The sequence below is a fragment of the Somniosus microcephalus genome, chromosome 12 (genome assembly GCF_052327205.1).
Source record: "Somniosus microcephalus isolate GS21.2 chromosome 12, FLI_Smic_1.0, whole genome shotgun sequence".
NCBI lineage: Eukaryota > Metazoa > Chordata > Chondrichthyes > Squaliformes > Somniosidae > Somniosus > Somniosus microcephalus.
The window spans coordinates 32318098-32338015 of NC_140998.1; the positions used below are offsets into that span (position 1 = coordinate 32318098).

The following is a 19918-nucleotide window of genomic DNA, read 5'->3' on the forward strand; positions in this document are numbered from 1 at the left end:
TTGTGGTGGAAACCCAACCCTTCCTCAGGTGTCAGCCGTGGCTCAGTGGGTAGCACACTCACCTCGGAGTCAGAAGGTTGTGGGTTCAAGTCTCACTCCAGAGACTTGAGCACATAAAATCTAGGCTGACAATCCAGTGCAGTGTGAGGGAGTGCTGCACTGTTGGAGGTGCAGTCTTTCAGATGAGATGTTAAACTGAGGCTCTCTCAGGTGGACGTAAAAAGTCCCAAGGCACTATTTCAAAGAAGAGTAGGGGAATTATCCCCAATGTCCTGGCCAATATTTATCAATCAACATAACAAAAACAGATTAACTAGTTATTATCACATTGCTGTTTGTGGGAGCTTGCTGTGTGCAAATTGGTTGCCCACATTACAACAGTGACTCCACTTCAAAAAGTACTCCATTGGCTGTAAAGCACTTTGAGTCACGCAAGGCGCTATAGAAATTCAATTTTTTCTTCCCGGTCCTACGTCACTCCAGTGCCACAGTATGCATGTGTGGTTAACTCTTAACTCCTACTGAAGCAGCCCAGCAAAGCCACTCAGTCTCAAGAGAAAGATCTACCTTACCCAACATCACTGTGGGAGCAGCCTCATCGTGCAAACTGCAGTGGTTGAAAGAGAAGGCCAGCACTTTGGCAGAAAAAGTGTTTTTGGACTAAGCGTCATTTGAGACAACTAACACAACACTCTCAGCTGAAAAGTAACTTCACTTAAGCCAACAGCCGATTTTCATTGAATCCCCCCCCCCCCCCACTCCTTCGGAGTTTAGAGCAACTCCACTCAGCACTTACAGAGTAACAACAGGTTTCAGTGCTTTAAACAGAGAGGCCCATAACCTCCGTGGGGCCATCCCAGCCCTTCTTCTCTCAGAGGGTCGTAAATCTGTGGAATTCTCTGCCCCAGAGAGCTGTGGAGGCTGACATTGAATATATTTAAGGCAGAGATAGACAGATTTTTGAACATTAAAGGGAGTGAAGGGTTATGGGGAGCGGGCAGGGAAATGGAGCTGAGCCCAAGATCAGATCAGCCATGATTTCATTAAATGGCGGAGCAGGCTCGAGGGGCCCAATGACCTACTCCTGCTCCTATTTCTTATGTGCTTATGTTCTTATCCCAATCTCCTGTTGTATAATCAATGGTAACCATGGAAATTACCGTTTGCACTATTTCTCCAGCGGGTTCTGCCAATCTCCTGCCAGACAATCCTCACGGAAATTCCAAAGCGAGGGAGTGTATAGCGTCCACAATCACTCTGGGGGAGTGGGGTGGAGGAGGCAGGAAGAGGAAACACTATGCACAGGTCTGTTAGTTTACAAATACAGCAATCCAACCCACTGGGTGTGTGTTATAGTTCCATTAAAAAAAAACATAAGCAACACATTCTGCCAGCTTCAAGAGCCACTCACAGTTCCCTCCCAACCGGCATAAGTCTTCACTAACTCACAGGTGATTTCTTGGGCTACCCCTACCAATCATCTAAAAGACCATGAGTGGCAGACTTTGGGCACTGTAGCTTTGCAACTTACTTTTGTCTAGATATGCTCATTAGAACTTGGGCATTTTTTTGCAGATCTAGAACAATTTAGGAAAATAGAAAGCTATCCTTGGGGTTTCAGGGCAGTGAAACTTGATAATGGTCTCTAATATTTTTTGGCAATGGTGGGAAGAGAGGAGAATCCATTACAAAAGCACAAAGTGGTGGGGGAGGGAGGGGCGGCGAACAAACAATGGCCCAAGTTGCCAAACCTAATCACAATGACCACTTCTTTATCCGATAGCCATAAATAGGGCAAGCTTCTCGTTTTAGTTCCTTTTGCAGCGTCTGTGCCTCGTTTTACAAGTGAACTTGTTGTCCATCGAACATTTCAGAGACAAGTCCCCTCTAATTGGTGTAAACCATAAAGTGCCAGCAAATCACAAAGAGTGCTAACTTCCCAACCAGGTGGCTGCAGATTGTGCTTTTGTAATGGATTCTCCTCTCGTCCAACCACTGCCAAAAAATATTAGAGACCATTATCAAGTTTCACTGCCCTGAAACCCCAAGGATAGCTTTTTATTTTCCTAAATTGTGATATTGGAGTACAGCTGATTACACACACACACACGTGCACAATGATTTCCCCCAGTGCGTCCAATCCACAGTGACTTGACTATTCCAACGTACTCCTGGCTGGCCTCCCACATTCTACCCTCCGTAAACTTGAGGTCATCCAAAACTCTGCTGCTCGTGTCCTAGCTCGCACCAAGTCCCATTCACCCGTCAATCAACTTTGTGCTCGCTGACCTACATTGGCTTCTGGTTAAGCAACGCCTCGATTTTAAAATTCTCATCCTTGTTTTCAAATCCCTCAATGGCCTCGCCCTTCCCTTCTCTTCCTCCGTGATTTCCACCAGCCCGACAACCCTACGAGATATCTGCGCTCCTCTAAGTCTGTCCTCTTAAGCATCCCCAATTTTTAAATCGCTGAACCATTGGCGGCCGTGCCTTCAGCTGCCTAGGCTCTAGGCTCTGGAATTCCCTCCCTAAACCTCTCTGCTTCTCTACCTCTCTTCCCTCCTTTAAGACACTCCTTAAAACCTACCTCTGACAAAGCTTTTGGTCATCTGCCCTAATAGCTCCTTATGTGGCTCAGTGTCAAATTTTGTTTGATAATCGCTCCCGTGAAGCGCCCAGGGACGTTAAAGGTGGTATATAAATAAAAGTTGTTGTTTTTGTAAACCGGCCGGAGTACGGCAAAGCCAATAGCATCAGACCCACACAATTGCGGGTGTCAAAATGTGCTGGCGGGTTAATGAAAGTTAATACAGGGAGCTGGTCCCGAGTGCTTGGAGAAGGAGTCTCTGTACTAACAGGGGAGCCCACTGGCTCGAAAAGGGACTGGTACCCCAACATGGAGTGTGGAAACGAGCAATTCACTGAGGCCAATCTCCTGAAAACAGGATCAAAAATCATAGAGGCACAGAAGGATGCCATTTAGCCCATCGTGTCCGTGCCGGCTCTCTGTACAGCAATCCAGTCAGTCTCATTCCCCCGCTCTATCCCCGTAGCCCTGCAGGTTTATTTCCCTCAAGTGCCTATCCAGTCTCCCCTTGAAAACATTGAGTGTCTCCGCTTCCACCACTTCCGTCGGCAGCGAGTTCCAGGTCCTCACCATTCGCTGCGTGAAAAAGTTTTTCCTCACATTCCCCCTGTATCTCTTGCCGAAAACCTTAAATCTGTGTCCCCTAGTCCTTGTACCATCAACTAGTGGGAACAGCCTTTCCCCGTCTAGTCTATCCGAACCCATCATAATCTTGTACACCTCTATCAAATCACCCCGCAACCTCCTTTACTCTAATGAAAACAAATACAGCTTCTCCAACTTGTCCTTGTAGCTAAGATCCCCCATCCCCGGACCCATTCTGGTAAATCTCCTCTGCACCCTCTTGAGGGCCTTCACATCCTTCCTAAAGTGTGGTGACCAGAACTGGATGCAATACTCCAGTTGTGGCCTAACCAGCACCTTTATAAAGGTTCAGCATAACTTCTCTACTTTTGTACTCAATACCTCTATTTATGAAGCCCAAGATCCCATATGCTTTGTTAACCACTCTCTCAATATATCCTGCCACCTTCAGGGACCTATGCACATTAACTCCTAGGTCCCTTTGTCCCTGCACACTCTTTAAAACTGTGCCATTAAGTGTATATTGCCTCTCCCTGTTCCTTCTGCCAAAATGCATCACCTCACATTTCTCTATTAAATTCCACCTGCCACGGGTCTGCCCATTCTGCTAGCCTTTCTATGTCCTGTTGCAGTCAATTGGTATCATCATCACTGTTTGCCACACCCCCAAGTTTGGTGTCATTGGCAAATTTAGAAATTCTACTCTGTATTCCAATATCCAGGTCATTTACATATATATCAAAAAAAGCAGTGGCCCCAGCACTGACTCTTAGGGAACACCACTGTCTACCATCCTCCAGTCTGAAAAACAGCCATTTACCACAACTCGCTGTTTTCTATCCTTAAGCCAATTCCTTTTCCAAGCTGCCACTGACCCATCTATTCCATGAGCCTCAATTTTGTTAACCAGCCTTCTATGTGGCACTTTGTCAAACGCCTTCCGAAAATCCATGTAGACAACATCCATTGCATTCCCTTCATCAATCCTCTGTTACTTCATCAAAAAATTCAAGTAGATTAGTCAAACATTATCTGCCTTTTACAAATCCGTGTTGGCTCTCCTTAATTAGCTAAAACCTCTCCAAGTGCCTGTGAATTTTTTCCTTGATTATTGTTTCTAAAACTTTACCCACCACTAATGTTAAACTGACCAGCCTGATGTTACTAGGATTGTCCTTACACCCTTTCTTGGACAATGGTGTCACATTTGCCACTTTCCAATCCTCAGGCAGCTCCCCCGCATCTAGGGAAGATTGGAAAATTATGGCAAGCCCTTCCGCTATCTCCTCCCTCAATTCCCTTAGCAACCAGAGATGCAAGCCATTTGGACCAGGCGACTTGTCTACTCTAAGCATACCCAGCCTTTCTAGTTCATTCTGCTTATCAATTTTCACCCCTTCCATTGCTTCTACTTTTTCCACTTCTACTGATATGTTGTGAGCATCCACCTCCTTAGTAAATACAAAGTACTCAGTGAGTATTCTAGCCTTGCCCCTCTAAGCATATATCACCTTCTTTATCTCCAATAGGCCCCACCCCGCCTCTTACTACCCTCTTACTGTTTACATGCCGGTAGAAGATTTTTGGGGGTTCCCTTTTATGTTAACCGCCATTCTACTCATATTCTCTCTTTGCCAATCTTATTTTCATCTATACATCCCCTCTCAATTTATTGTATTTGGTCTGGTTCTCCCTTGAAGAATTCAACTGACATGCATCAAACACCCTCTTTTTTGTTTCATCATCTTCTCGATCTCTCTCATCATCCAAGGAGCCCTTGCTTTGGTTCCCTTACCCTTCCCTCTTGTTGGAATGTACTTAGCCTGTACTTGGAACATCTCCTCCTTAAAGATCACCCATTGTTCCATTACAGTTTTTGGTTCCATTTTACCCTGGCTAGATCCTTTCGCATCCCATTGAAGTTAGCCCTATTCCAGTTTAGAAGTTCCACTCTAGATTGTTCCTTGCTCCTCTCCATTGCTAATCTAAATCCTGTCAAATTTAAAAGCATCTTGTGAACTGTTCAAAGCTAGGAAAAGATTTGCCAATTGCTAGGGGGAGAGAATGTTTTGCAGCAAGAGAAGACAGATAGCTGATATTGGTTTACAAGATACATTTTTTCACACAAAATAAGCCTCTTGTATTAAAGCACGTGTTCAGTGAGTTTTGAGAAAGTGCACACCTATTTCACTATTAGCAACATCAGATTCCAATAAGGCCATCAGGGCTGGTTGTAGAACTCTGATTAGAGACTTACATGTGTTTGCAGTGAACTTGAAAGATCGAACATGGAACTGCTTAAGCCATGTGCGTTATTCATTTTCGGATTCCTCAACTCCCACGCTGAAACACAAAGAGCATATTGGGTTTATCATAATCATTCCAGAACTATCATAGGATTTGATAGCTATGCGTGACTAACCCGTCAGATCGTCTCCAAACATGTTTGAACTCCAGGACATACTGAGAGTGTAGCAAAATGCTGACAATTTCTTTTGAACGATGAAAAGGTTATAAAGTGAAACTCTGCATTATATAACTACCCTTACATCTTGTTATCCATCTCTTAAGCACCGGCCTGTTGATTTGCACAGGTGGCATTTTCATGGCCTCAGCAACGTTGGAAGTTTGACGCATGATGAAACACTTAAAATTATGCTAATGAGCTGATTTTGAATTTTTAGGCATCATCACTGGTGCTATTTGCGCAAAGGTCTAATTACTGGCCCCATAGGCCATCATGAATTGGAAACGAAACTCATCTCTCGCTCGCCTTCCATCCAACTCCAAAGTAGGTATTTATCCCAGGTACACGTTGCAAGGGAGTTGTCTGTGCTGCTAACAGCCAGCAGCCTTAGGTGGCAATTATTGGCGAGGTTTGTTATGGTTGCGCCTAGCGAATGCAAAAAAAAAATGGATTAAAATAAAATTGCTGGCAACTTTTGGAGAAGTAGTTCTGTTTAGGTTGTTCTCCAGAGGCAGATGGAATTTAATACAGAGAAATGTGAGGTAAGGCATTTTGGCAGAAGGAACAGGGAGAGGCAATATACAATTAATGGCACAGTTTTAAAGAGTGTGCAGGGACAGAGGGACCTGGGAGTTAATGTGCATAGGTCCCTGAAGGTGGCAGGACATATTGAGAGAGTGGTTAGCAAAGCATATGGGATCTTGGGCTTCATAAATAGAGGTATTGAGTACAAAAGTAGAGAAGTTATGCTGAACCTTTATAAAGGTGCTGGTTAGGCCACAACTGGAGTATTGCATCCAGTTCTGGTCACCACACTTTAGGAAGGATGTGAAGGTCCTTGAGAGGGTGCAGAGGAGATTTACCAGAATGGTTCCAGGGATAGAGGACCTTAGCTACAAAGACAGGTTAGAGAAGCTGGATTTGTTTTCATTAGAGCAAAGGAGGTTGCGGGGTGATTTGATAGAGGTGTACAAGATTATGACGGGTTTGGATAGGCTAGACGGGGATAGGCTGTTCCCACTAGTTGACGGTACAAGGACTAGGGGACACAGATTTAAGGTTTTCGGCAAGAGACACAGGGGGAATGTGAGGGAAAACTTTTTCACGCAGCGAATGGTGAGGACCTGGAACTCGCTGCCGACGGAAGTGGTGGAAGCGGAGACACTCAATGTTTTCAAGGGGAGATTGGATAGGCACTTGAGGGAAATAAACTTGCAGGGCTACGGGGATAGAGCAGGGGAATGGGACTGACTGGATTGTTCTACAGAGAGCTGACACGGACTCAATGGGCCGAATGGCCTCCTTCTGTACCATTATGACTCCTGTATGTGGGATCAATTCTGTATTTCATACATGGGAGATAACCAGTCCTCATCTATAATTTGCTGTGTACACTGTATATAATTGTGTTTCATGTTAATGGGAGGGGCCCTATTGCAGCACAGAGTTTTTTTCTTAATTACTTGGAAAACTAATAGCGTGACAAGGCCCGGAGGGAAGGATACAACCAAGGTTGAGAAATAATAGGGCAGAAGTATTAAGTGACACTTTATTTGAGATTTGAAAGGATGTAGATAAAAGGAAGGGCAGAATTATGGAGGTAAGGAGTTCCACTTTCATGAGATCTTGGGAAAGAATGAATTAGAGCAGGAAATTATTTCCATCCGAGCCACAAAAGAAACTGCACTGAGAAAGAACATATCAACAAGGTAAAGTTGGTTTTAGGTTGAACAGAGTCATTGAAAAAATGAATAGAAGAGAAAGAAAGAAGAAAGAAAAAAGAAAAAAAAAGTAAAGAAGAAATTAGAAAAGACTTGCATTTATATAGTGCTGTTCACGACCACCGGACGTCTCAAAGCGCTTTACAGCCAATGAAGAACATTTGAATTGTAGTCACTTTTTTAAATTAATTTATTCGCTCATGGGATGTGGGCGTCGCTGGCAAGACCAGCATTTATTGCCCATCCCTAATTGCCCTTGAGAAGGTGGTGGTGAGCTGCTTTCCTGAACCGCTGCAGTCCGTGCAGTGAAGGTACTCCCACAGTGCTGTTAGGGAGGGAGTTCCAGGATTTTGACCCAGCGACGATGAAGGAACGGTGATATACTTCCAAGTCAGGATGGTGTGTGACTTGGAGGTGGTGGTGTTCCCATGCGCCTGCTGCCCTTGTCCTTTTAGGTGATAGAGGTCGTAGGTTTGGGAAGTGCTGCCAAAGAAGCCTTTGTGAATTGCTGCAGTGCATCTTGTAGATGGTACACACTGCAGCCCCTGTGCGTCGGTGGTGGAGGGTGTGAATGTTTAAGGTGGTGGATGGGGTGCCAATCAAGCGGGCTGCTTTGTCTTGGATGGTGTCGAGCTTCTTGAAAGGATTCGCAAATTTCATGTCTCCCCCGAAGATTTACTTTTGGCTTATTGAAGAAACCCTGGTTGGACTGAGTTTAAAATCCAGGGCTCCAGGGCTCAACAAGATGGCTGCGGTCAACCTCATGGCCAAGGCCTGCAAGTTTCAGTTTGGACTGACAAAGAAGGAACTTTCCAGAAATTAGAATGCAGACAGACCTTCTGCATTTATGCATGAGAAGCAACTGCAGTGGCATTCGGGCCTCTGATTAAAACCCATCAAGGTTGTTTGCATAAGCAATCAAGAGCAAGCAAGGCCTATTCAATATGTAATGGGACAAGCTTAGCTGCATTTCAGACCTTCGTTTAGAGAACATCATCATTGTTTACAAACGATCAACGGGGCATTCAGTCTGGAATGGCTCCATCACAAAACCAGCTGGACAAAGGGGAACATTGATAAGAGGTTTAAAACCGATTAACCGGCTATTCAGGTCAATGGGCCCAGATCGGTACCCTTTGTATGAGCTTCAACACGTCCAGGTCAGACAAAAGAAATGAGCTGATCTGGTGGGAGATAAGGGCTACCAGGAAGGGTATAACTAGTCCCTCGGGAAGCCATCTCTCTCTCTCTCTCTCTCTCGCCTCATCTCCAGTGCCCTGCCGTATTATCAAACCAGCGAGAGGATCGTCGACGAAGAGCCCGTCCAGGGAAGTAGGACACCTGCAGTTACGTTTGAATTACTGGGGTATCTCTGCTCTGGGGCGGTGAAAACCTAAAAACATCGACAGGCAACAGGGCACGGAGCAGGTGTTTCAACATCCTAGACTGGTGAGCATCAATTTTCTGGCCCATCACAAGACAAGCTAGATAGGTGTAAAGGGTGGGAGTTAAGAGGAATTGCTAAAGTGTCATTTTAGTCATTTTCCCTCGATGTGTCCATTTCTCCTCCCCCGCGAAGTGTAATTGTGTTGCATCCATAGTGATTTTCTCTGTATAGTAATTATTTCTCTATTTTATTAAACATTGGTTTTCTTTGCACCGAACCACTGGTCTCGTTTGTCTATATCGCTACTTGTAAATAAGTCTGGTGCTCAGAACTAAAAGGGGGAAGCGATTCGAACCGCTCGGGGCTGGAGCAGCTCAGACACGACTGACTGACCAGACACAAACCCCAACCAAAACCCCCTACATTCTTGAGTGTTGTTGGAGCTGCATTCATCCAGGCAAGTGGAGCGTATTCCATCACACTCCCGACTTGTGCTTTGTAGATGGTGGAAAAGCTTTGGGATTTTAGATGGGGAGACACTCGCCGCAGAATGCCCAGCCTCTGACCTGCTCTTGATGCCACAGTATTTGTGTGGCTGGTCATTTGTAATGTAGGGAAACATGGCAGCCAAGGTCCCACAAACAGCAATGTGATAAATGACTAGATAGTCTGTTTCAGTGATGTTGACTGAGGGATATATATTGTCCAGGACACCAGGAGAACTCTCTGCTCTTCTTCAAATAGTGCCATGGGATCTTTTACATCCAGCTGAGAGAGCAGATGTTGGTTTAATGTCTCATCTGAAAGAGGGCACCTCCAACAGTGCAGCACTCCCTCAGTACTGCACTGGAGTGTCAGCTTAGATAATGTGCTCAAGTCTCTGGAGTGGGGCTTGAATCCATAACCATCTGATTCAGAGGAGAGTGCCATCACTGAGGCAAGAATATATTGCAGATGTGCTACAAATTACTTTTGTACACAAGAACACAAAAACAAGGACCAGGAGTAGGCCATATGGCCCATCGAGCCTGCTCCACCATTCAATAAAATCATGGCTGATCATCAACCTCAACTCCACCTTCCCACCCGATCTCCATATCCCTTGATTCCCCTAGAGTCCAAAAATCTATTGATCTCAGCCTTGAACAGCAGTGGCGGACATTTAAGGAGATATTTCATAACTCTCAACAAAAATATATTCCAGTGAAAAAGATTTTGAGAAGAGAGCACCATCTGTGGCTAACTAAGGATGGTATCAAATTGAAAATGAAGGCATACAATGTTAGCAAGATTGGTGGGAGACCAGTGGATTAGGAAATTTTTAAAAACCAGCAAAGGATGACTAAAAAAATAAGAGAGAGAAGATGAATTATGAGAGTAAGCTGGCAAGAAACATTAAAAGATAGTAAGAGCTTCTACAGGTATATAAAAAGGAAGAGGGTAGCTAAAGTAAACGTTGGTCCCTTAGAGGATGAGACTGGGGAATTAATAACGGGGAATGGGGAAATGGCAGAGACTCTGAACAAATATTTTGTATCTGTCTTCACTGTAGAAGACACTAACAACATCCCAATAATGGATACTCAAGGGGCCACAGGGAGTGGGGCACTAAAGACAATCACCATCACTAAGGAAATTAGTACTCGGTAAAATAATGGGACTAAAAGACAACAAGTCCCCTGGACCAGATGGCCTGCATCCCAGGGTCTTAAAAGAAGTGGCTGCAGAGATAGTGGATGCATTGGTTGCAATATACCAAACTTCCCTGGACTCGAGAGGTCCCAGCGGATTGGAAAACCGCTAATGTAACACCCCTATTTAAGAAAGGAGGGAGACAGAAAGCAGGAAACTATAGACCAGGTAGCCTAACATCTGTCATTGGGAAAATGCTGGAGTCCTTCATTAAGGAAGCAGTAGCAAGGCATTTAGAAAAACATACTGCAGTCAAACATGGTTTTAGGAAAGGGAAATCACGTGTAACAAATTTGCTGGAGTTCTTTTAGAATGTAACAAGCAGGGTGGACAAGGGTGAGCCAGTGGATGTGGTGTATTTGAATTTCCAGAAGGCATTCGATAAGGTGCCACATAAAAGGTTACTGCATAAGATAAGAGCTCACGGAGTTGGGGGTAATATATTAGCATGGATAGAAAATTGGCTAGCTAACAGAAAGCAGAGAGTCGGGATAAATGGGTCATTTTCTGGTTGGCAAACGGTAACTAGTGGGGTGCCACAAGGATCGGTGCTAGGGCCCCAACTATTTACAATCTGCATTAATGACTTGGATGAAGAGATCGAGTGTAATGTAGCCAAGTTTGCGGATGATACAAAGATGGGTGGGAAACCAAGTTGTGCAGAGGACTCAAAGAATCTGCAAAAGGAGAAAGACAGGCTAGGTGAGTGGAAAAACATTTGGCAGATGGAGTATGTTAAGTCTGTGTGTTCTAGTTGTAATTACTAACACAGACTACAAGATTAAAGTTCAACAGGTCTTTACTGGTTGGAGGTCAGGACTATACTAAATACAATATTACTACACAGTGCTTATATACCGGTGGTCACCACTGGTATTACGTATACAGCAGCCAGAGAAAGTAGTACATCTCTTAAGGTGGAACAGGCTTAAGTTCTCTTAAGGTGGAACAGGTTACATACACCACAATCCTCCCTTTTTAGCTTAACAGTCATATCCCCATTTAACATAACATAATAACATATATAACTTCAGGTATAAACAGTTCAAAGGTTCAGTCTCTCAGGAGGCCTTCTGATTCGGTTTGGATAACGCCTTTCAGTGGTCTCTGATTCCTGTTGCTGAGGTGACTCCTCTAGTTGGTCTCCCATGCATTGGGTGTTATCATCATCAGGTACATTCCCTGCCGAGGTAGATGCTTCAGGTTCATTAACGTCTTCCACAGTTGTCTCTGTCGCAACCATGGGTTCGACCCTTGCTCTCGATTCTACCAGTTGATCCGCATGACGCCTTATCACATTGTTACCAATATCTACTGTGTACATCAGAGGTCCTTGTCTGGCCCGAATTGTTCCGGACTGCCATTTTTCGTTTCCATAGCCCCTTGCCAACACTGGTTGTCCTACGTCAAAACTTCGAGTGGTCTTGTTATTAATATGCCGGAACTGTTTGTTTTCCACTTCCCTCCGCACATTTGGTTTTAACAAGTCCAACCTGGACCGCAACCTCCTGTTATAAAACATCATGGCAGGACTTTGGTTAGTCACTACATGAGCAGCGTTTCGATATGCCATTAGGAAATTGTCCACCTTGTGCTGTAGCGGAATCTGATCATCGTTCATGGCCTTTATTGCCTTTTTGAATGTTTGGACAAATCTCTCGGCCAACCCGTTTGTCGCCGGATGATATGGGGCAGAGGTATAATGTTTCACCCCATTCTTCTTTAAGAATTTTTGGAATTCTTCCGACACGAACTGTGGTCCGTGTGAGGGTGCCAGTCAGTTCCTTTTTGTAACCTCTAGATGGCACCTTCACTTGTCAGTCTCCTGTGTTAATTGTTTCTCGTTCTCTGGTGTTAATTGTTCCTAACCCTGTGTTAGTTTTTAATCAGCCTGTTAGCTGTTTATAGTTGGCACCTGGTTTTCTTGGTATATAAGTTCTGTTGTTGTTTCACTCAGTGCTCAGTCCTCACTAGGGTGTTAGTCTTGACAATGTTCCTTGTCTTGACTAGGTTCTCTGTGACTAGCCTTTCCTCTATGGCAGCTTGCCTTCACAAGCTGGCTGCCATAGTTTTCTTGAGCTATGTATCTAAGTCTGTGTTCTAGTTCTCTCGAGTTATGTATTTAAGTCTGTGTTCTAGTTCTCTCGAGTTATGTATCTAAGTCTGTGCCATAGTGCTCTCGAGCTATGTATCTAAGTCTGTGTTCTAGTTCTCTCGAGTTATGTATTTAAGTCTGTTCTAGTTCTCTCGAGTTATGTATCTAAGTCTGTGCCATAGTGCTCTCGAGCTATGTATCTAAGTCTGTGTTCTAGTTCTCTCGAGCTATGTACCTAAATCTGTGTTCTAGTTCTCCCGAGCTATGTATCTAAGTCTGTGTTCTTGTCTCTGGATTTAAGATGTATTTAAGTCTTGTTCTGTTGAGCTGCTTGTCTTGGTAAGGTGCTGTTTGGACTAGCGTGTTGCTATGTGGGAGCCGTTGGGATCTTGTCTTGAGCCTTGCATTGATAAGCCGATTACCCTCGGGGTAGCTTGTCTGGAGTTGTGCCTCGGCAAGCCGGTTGCCCCTTGTGGTAGCTTGTCGCAAGCTCAGTATAGACAAGTGGGCTTCCTCATGGAAGCTGTCCTGAGTTCCTATCTTGACTAGCCGTCTTGTAACTTGTCTCTAGTTCTCTTGTCTCTAGTTCTTATGTATATTGCTGTGTCCCTTGTGTTAATCTGGTTATGTGTAAATCTAGTAAAGTTCAAACAAAGTACTGTATATTTGTCTCTTGTCTGGTTTCTGCACTTGGGTCCAGATCCTACCTTTGCCTGGAGAGCACGGCCTCGTATTTATACGGCCCCGTGGCTCCCCAACCCTGACAGTCCGTTGTCCGAACAGATCTGTTCTGGCAATCCGTTCCTTGCGAATATTGTTCTTAACACCGCAATTGTCTTTTCTGAAGTAGTGGTATTCATCTTGATCACTTCTGGCCATTTGGAATGTGCGTCCACCGCAATTAGGAACATGGAGTCCATGAATGGACCAGCAAAGTCAATATGTACGCGTTGCCATGGGGCTGAAGGCCATTCCCATGGGTGTAGTGGTGCGATCGGAGGTGCATTTTGCACTTTTTGGCACCCAGCGCAGCTTTTCGTCAACTCCTCTATCTGTTGGTCAATACCCGGCCACCATACATAAGCCCTAGCAAGACTTTTCATCTTAACTCCCCCCAGATGACCTTCGTGCAGTTCTTTTAGAACTCTTTCCCTTAACTTGGGAGGAATAATCACTCTTGTCCCGTACATCAAAGTACCATGGCAGACGGACAGCTGGTCTCGCCTTGCCGAGAATGCCGGTAACAGAGGATCACCACGTGTTGGCCATCCTTTCACTGTCACCTCGTAGACTCTGGACAGTGTCGGGTCGTTCCTGGTTTCTCTTTCAATACTTGCATTGGTGACCGGTAAACACTCGATGATGGTCGAATGAAATAACTCAACAGGGTCAACTTTCATCATTTCTTCTTCTTCAGGTAGTGGCAGGCATGACAGCCCATCAGCATTGCCATGCTGCTTCGTACCTTTGAATTCTATTTGATATTGATGTGCCCCTAGGAAAAGGGACCATCTCTGGAGAAGCTGTGCTGTCATCACTGAAACACCCTTCTTAGGGTTAAAAATGGATACCAACGGCTGATGGTCTGTCAGAAGTGTGAATTTTTGGCCCTGCAGGTAATGATTAAACTTCTTCACTCCCCATACAAGGCTGAGAGCCTCCCTATCGATCTGCGCATAGTTGCGCTCAGCGGAGGTCAATGATCTGGATGCAAACGCGACTGGCCTTTCCGTGCCATTTGGCAACTTGTGTGAGAGTACTGCCCCAATACCATATGGAGAAGCATCACAAGCCAACCGAATAGGCAGTGTCGGGTTGAAGTGAGCCAACACTTCCTCTGAGGTGATCAATTCTTTGCTTTTGCGAAATGCCTTCTTACAGTTTTCGCTCCATTCCCATGGTACCCCCTTCTGTAAAAAAGCGTTTAGCGGGTGCAGTACCATGGATAGATTGGGTAGAAATTTATGGTAATAGTTAATCAATCCTAGAAACGACCTCAACTGAGAGACATTACCCGGAGCGGGAGCCTTTACAACTGCCTCTATCTTGTCAGGAGACTTATGAAGCTCCTCCCGGTCAATGACATGACCACAGTACGAGATCCGCTTCTGGAAGAACTCACATTTCTGCCGATTAACTCTAAGTCCATACTCTTTCAGTCTGTTGAGCACCAGTTCCAAGTTTGCGAGGTGTTCTTCATCACCATCACCTGTAATCAAAATATCATCCAGGTAACATTGCGTGCCTGGAATTCCCTGTAATACCTGCTCCATGGCCCTCTGCCAAATTGCTGGAGCCGATGCCACTCCAAAAACCAGCCTATTGTACCTCGATGCGTGTTGATCGTGAGGTATTGACGTGACTCTTCTTCAACCTCCATCTGCAAGTACGCCTGCGCCAGGTCTATCTTGGTGAAGTGTTTCCCGCCAGACAACGAAGCAAAAATATCCTCAATCCACGGAAGCGGATACTGCACCGTGTGAAGCACCGGATTAACGGTGATTTTGAAATCTCCACAGATGCGAACCTTCCCTGGTTCTCCTGGCTTGTTGCTCGAAGGACGTTTCATAACGGGAACAATGGGTGTAGCCCACTCACTCCAATCTACCTTAGACAGTACACCTGAACGTTCTAGCGCTTCCAGTTCCGCTTCTACAGTAGGTCGTATTGCATCGGGTACCGGTCTGGCTTTAAAAAATTTTGGGTGTGCATGTTCATCAATCTTGATGTTTGCCGTAATTCCTCAGTGTTCCCAGTCCCTGCTGGAACACCTCTTTAGCATCATCCAATATTTTGGACAATCGTTTAGGTTTGACATCTGTTTCCCCGGAAGCTACTGTTAGTGCCTTCAAGGAGTGCCAGTCCACATTCATTTTCCTAATCCACTCCCGTCCCAGTAGTGGTGGACCTCCTTCAGGTAGCACATATAAGTCCATTACTTGGCTTTCTTCGCCCTTGTGGACCACTTTTACCTCTATCTTTCCGATGGGGTACACTCTTTGCCCCGTGTATGTTTTCAATATAATCTCCGTATCCCGTAGGGGAATATGTTGGAATAACCTTTTGTAATCTTTCTTATTCATGACCATCAATGCCGATCCAGTGTCCAATTCCATCTTTACTTGGACTCCTGCTATCTGAAGAGTGACCCAAATTGTCTGGAGATCTGCATCCTTACCAACGTTGTGTACTCTTAAGCTACCCAGTTCATTACTGCTAGCGTCTGAATCTGACTTCTGTTCGGTCGAACTGTTCTTTGTCACCTTGTGTACCTTTATGTATTTTCCTTGCGGTGACTTTTTGTTGCTGGTCTTCTTTCCTGACCGGCATACTTTAGCTATGTGGCCAAGCCTGCCACACGTTCTGCATTCTTGGTTTTTAAACCAACACTGGTTCTGATCGTGCGTTGTCTTTCCACAACGATAACATTTTACAGTACTCAAACCCAATTTATTTGTACTGAGTTCCGGTGACCGTAGCTGCATTACTGCCGTGCCTCTCGCTACGGCTTCGTGTGCTGCTGCCATAGTGACCGCTTTCTCAAGCGTCAGCTCATTCTCCTCGAGCAGTCGCTTTTGTGTATCTTCTTTTAATAAACCACACACAAATTTATCTCGTAGCGCCTCTGTCAGTCTCGTTCCAAACTGACAGTACTTTGCTAGCTTACGTAATTCCATTAAATATTCAGCATTGCTTTCATCCTTCAGCTGCCTTCTGCTGTAAAATTTAAATCGTTCCGCTAGCATCAGCGGCGTGGGGTTTAGATGATTTTTCAGGACAGTAACAATCTCCTCGAACGTCTTATCCGCCGGTTCATCTGGTGATAAAAGGTGTTTCAATTGCCCGTATGTCTTCGCACCCATTAAGTTTAATAAAGTTAGTGCTTTCTCTTCATCTGGGATTTTATTTGCTTTACAATAATTTTGTATGCGTTCTACATACATGGCCCAATCTTCGATGTCGCTATCAAAGGTATTAATGTTCCCATGTTTAGGCATCGTTGCAATTAAATTTATTTTTATTTTTATCCAAGATGGCGGCTTCCCGCTCTTGTCTTCGTCCTCCGCCTACAAAATGGCGGTTTTCCCGCGCTTGGCGGTCTTCACCCGTCCCCCGATGCTGTCTCCGCTTCACCGCGGCTCTCGCGCCTTCAGTTGCCCCAGACGCTGCGCCTTTTTAGCCCGAATGCGGCCCGGCCCTTATCACCAGCCGCGATCGATGTCCCCGCGCTGCGCCTTTCGGCCCGAATGCGGCCCGGCCCTTATCTCCGGTCGCGATCGATCTCACCGCCCTTATTCCTCCGTCTTCCCTCCCCGTCTGTACAGCCAACGCGGCCGACTTTCTGGTCGCGTCGCTGCCCGGCTTACCCACCACCGAGGTAGAAAGAAGATAGCTGACAGCCGCTGATGGAGGCTTCGAGTTCAGGATGTCTTCTGCACTCTGGTTTCTCGATGTCTGCCGCGCGACGTGTCTTCCAGCAGGGTGATGAGGGTGGAAGCCTCTCTTCGACGTCTGTTCTGTGGACGAAGCCACCGTGGATATAAACTGCCGCAGGGTAAGAATCGGACTCGTCGCCACTGTTAAGTCTGTGTGTTCTAGTTGTAATTACTAACACAGACTACAAGATTAAAGTTCAACAGGTCTTTACTGGTTGGAGGTCAGGACTATACTAAATACAATATTACTACACAGTGCTTATATACCGGTGGTCACCACCGGTATTACGTATACAGCAGCCAGAGAAAGTAGTACATCTCTTAAGGTGGAACAGGCTTAAGTTCTCTTAAGGTGGAACAGGTTACATACACCACAGAGTATAATGTGGGAAAGTGCGAGGTTATCTACTTTGGCAGGAAAAATAAAAAAGCAAACTATTATTTAATGGAGAGAGATTACAAAATGCTACAGTTCAGAGGGACCTGAGGGTCCTGGTGCATGAAACACAAAAAGTTAGCATGCAGTTACAACAAGTAATCAAAAAGGCAAATGGAATGTTGGCCTTTATTTCAAGGGGGTTGGAGTATAAAAGCAGGGAAGTCCTGCTACAACTGTACAAGGGATTGGCGAGACCACACCTTGAGTACTGCGTACAGTTTTGGTCTCCTTATTTAAAAGGAAGGATATACTTGCATCGGAGGCAGTTCAGAGACGATTCACTAGGTTAATTCCAGAGATGAGGGGTTTGGCTTATGAGGAAAGGTTGAGCAGGCTGGGCCTATACTCATTGGATTTTAGAAGAATGAGAGGTGATCTTATCGAAACATAAGATACTGAGGGGGCTCGACAGGGTAGATGCAGAGAGGATGTTTCCCCTCGTGGGGAAATCTAGAACTCGGGGGCACAGTCTCAGAATAAAGGGTCGCCCTTTTAGAACTGAGAGGAGGAGGAATTTCTTCTCTCAGAGGGTCGTAAATTTGTGGAATTCTCTGCCCCAGAGAGCTGTGGAGGCTGGGTCATTAAATACATTTAAAGTGGAGACAGGCAAATTTTTGCAAGATAAGGGGGTAATGGGTTATGGGGAGCGGGCTGGGAAGTGGCTTTGAGCCCTAGATCAGCCATGATCTTATTGAATGACAGAGCAGGCTCGAGGGGCCAAGTGGCCTATTCCTGCTCCTAGTTCTTATGTTCTTATGTTCAATGACTCAGCATCCACAGCCCTTTGGAGTAGAGAATTCCAAAGAGTCATTGTTAAGTCTGTGTGTTATATTGCGAATTACTACACAGACCACAAGAGTAAACTTTAACAGGACTTTACTGGTTGAAGGTCAGGGCGGAACTGCCCAATAAATCATTACACAGCACTTATATACCGGTGTGGTCACCGCCGGTATTACAGTATACAGCAGCCAAGATAAAGTAGTGCAACTCTTAAAATAGTTCTCTTAAAGGTGGAACGGTTACATACAATAGTTCTCTTAAAGGTGGAACGGTTACATACACTACAATCCTCCCTTTTTAGCTTACAATATACCTATTCCCCATTAAACATATCATAACATATATACCCAACTTCATGTAAAAACAGTTCACAGATTCAGTCTCTGCGGGAAACAGTTCACAGATTCAGTCTCTGCGGAAAACAGTTCACAGATTCAGTCTCTGCGGAGGCGCCTCCTGCGCTTCCTGACTCGGTCCGGATAACGCCTCGGTGGTGTAGTAGTTCTCGGTGGTGTAGTAGGTTCACGTTGCTGGGGTGACTCATCCAATAGTCCTTCACTGGACTTAACAGCTTGAACTTTCGTAACTTCAGAACCAGCCTTGCTGACTTCTAAAGGCTCGAGTACCTTGGGAAGTTTTCCTACTTCCAGACTGATTTGGCTCAGTTCAGAGGGACCACGTGCGTGACCTGGAAGGGGTGATAATGGTTCAGATGAGTCATCATCTTCATCATCCTGGGACAACTCACATGAATATACTAGATTGCTGTCCTCCTCAGTATCTACGTCCTCCAAATGGTTTATTATTTCTATTTTTGGAGCTTCAACTGTGAGTGTGGCTGCGGTCTGTGCATTACTTGATTTGCAGCTATATTCACCAGAGTCTTTGGGTGTGAGATTTGTAATGGTAAGTTCTATCACATTCTTATTTTGTTTAAATTTGTAACGGTCAGAAGATTCGATTAAGCTCTGGTCTTTGTACCATCTGACCATCTTGGGAGTAAGTGTAAACTCACAGCTCAAAGTAGCAGAATGCTTCTCTTCCACTGTAATGTTCTGTAGTTCTTTGACTACCTTTGACGGAGGCTCTTTAATAGTCAGCCTTGCCTCAGATTTTGATTTCCCTGCAATAAACTGCAGCAAGCCGGTCATCTTACAAGTTGTTTTTTTCAGAGTGAGACGATGAATAGTGCCACGATGCTCAATGTTCACATCTTCAGAAGCATGAAGAATTTCACCATTTAGTATCCATTTTGGAGACTTCACGTCAGCAACTGAAAGCTCACACTCAAAAATGGCGTCACTTGGCTCTGGCACTTCCACATCACATATGGGTTTAATGATGGCAATTGATTGCTCTTCTACATATAACTTTGCTGTGCTTTGGTCATCTATAGCGTCGCACATGTAGTTGCCTTCATCTTCAAAAGCGACATTATTAATAACGAGCTTCCTGTACACATCTTCACTCACAATCTCATATTTATTACTGGGATGAATCTCTTTGTCTTTGTAATACCACTTGACAGCAGCATTTGACCTGGAAACCTTGCATTCAAAAATGACACGATGTTTCTCCATGTTAATCTTCTCTCTCGAGGGTTTCACAATTTTAACTGGCAATTCTTTAATTCGAAGCAAAGCTCTGGAAGTAGCGCTTTCAGCAACAAACTTGATCTCTGCAGCATCTTCAGTTTTTGCCTCTGCCCCCAATTCCCTGAGTGGCT

The 19918-nt window shown here is 45.0% G+C and overlaps 1 protein-coding gene across 2 annotated transcripts in view; it reads right to left on the bottom strand.

The window, feature by feature from the left end:
• The window catches only part of tc2n (tandem C2 domains, nuclear), a 118094-nt gene that overhangs the window by 60490 nt on the left and 37686 nt on the right, over positions 1–19918 (bottom strand). For both annotated transcript variants that reach the window (XM_086002726.1, XM_086002725.1), the window contains exon 6: positions 5430–5515. In XM_086002726.1, the coding sequence (XP_085858852.1) occupies positions 5430–5515 (86 nt within the window). The remainder of the gene's footprint in view (positions 1–5429; positions 5516–19918) is intronic.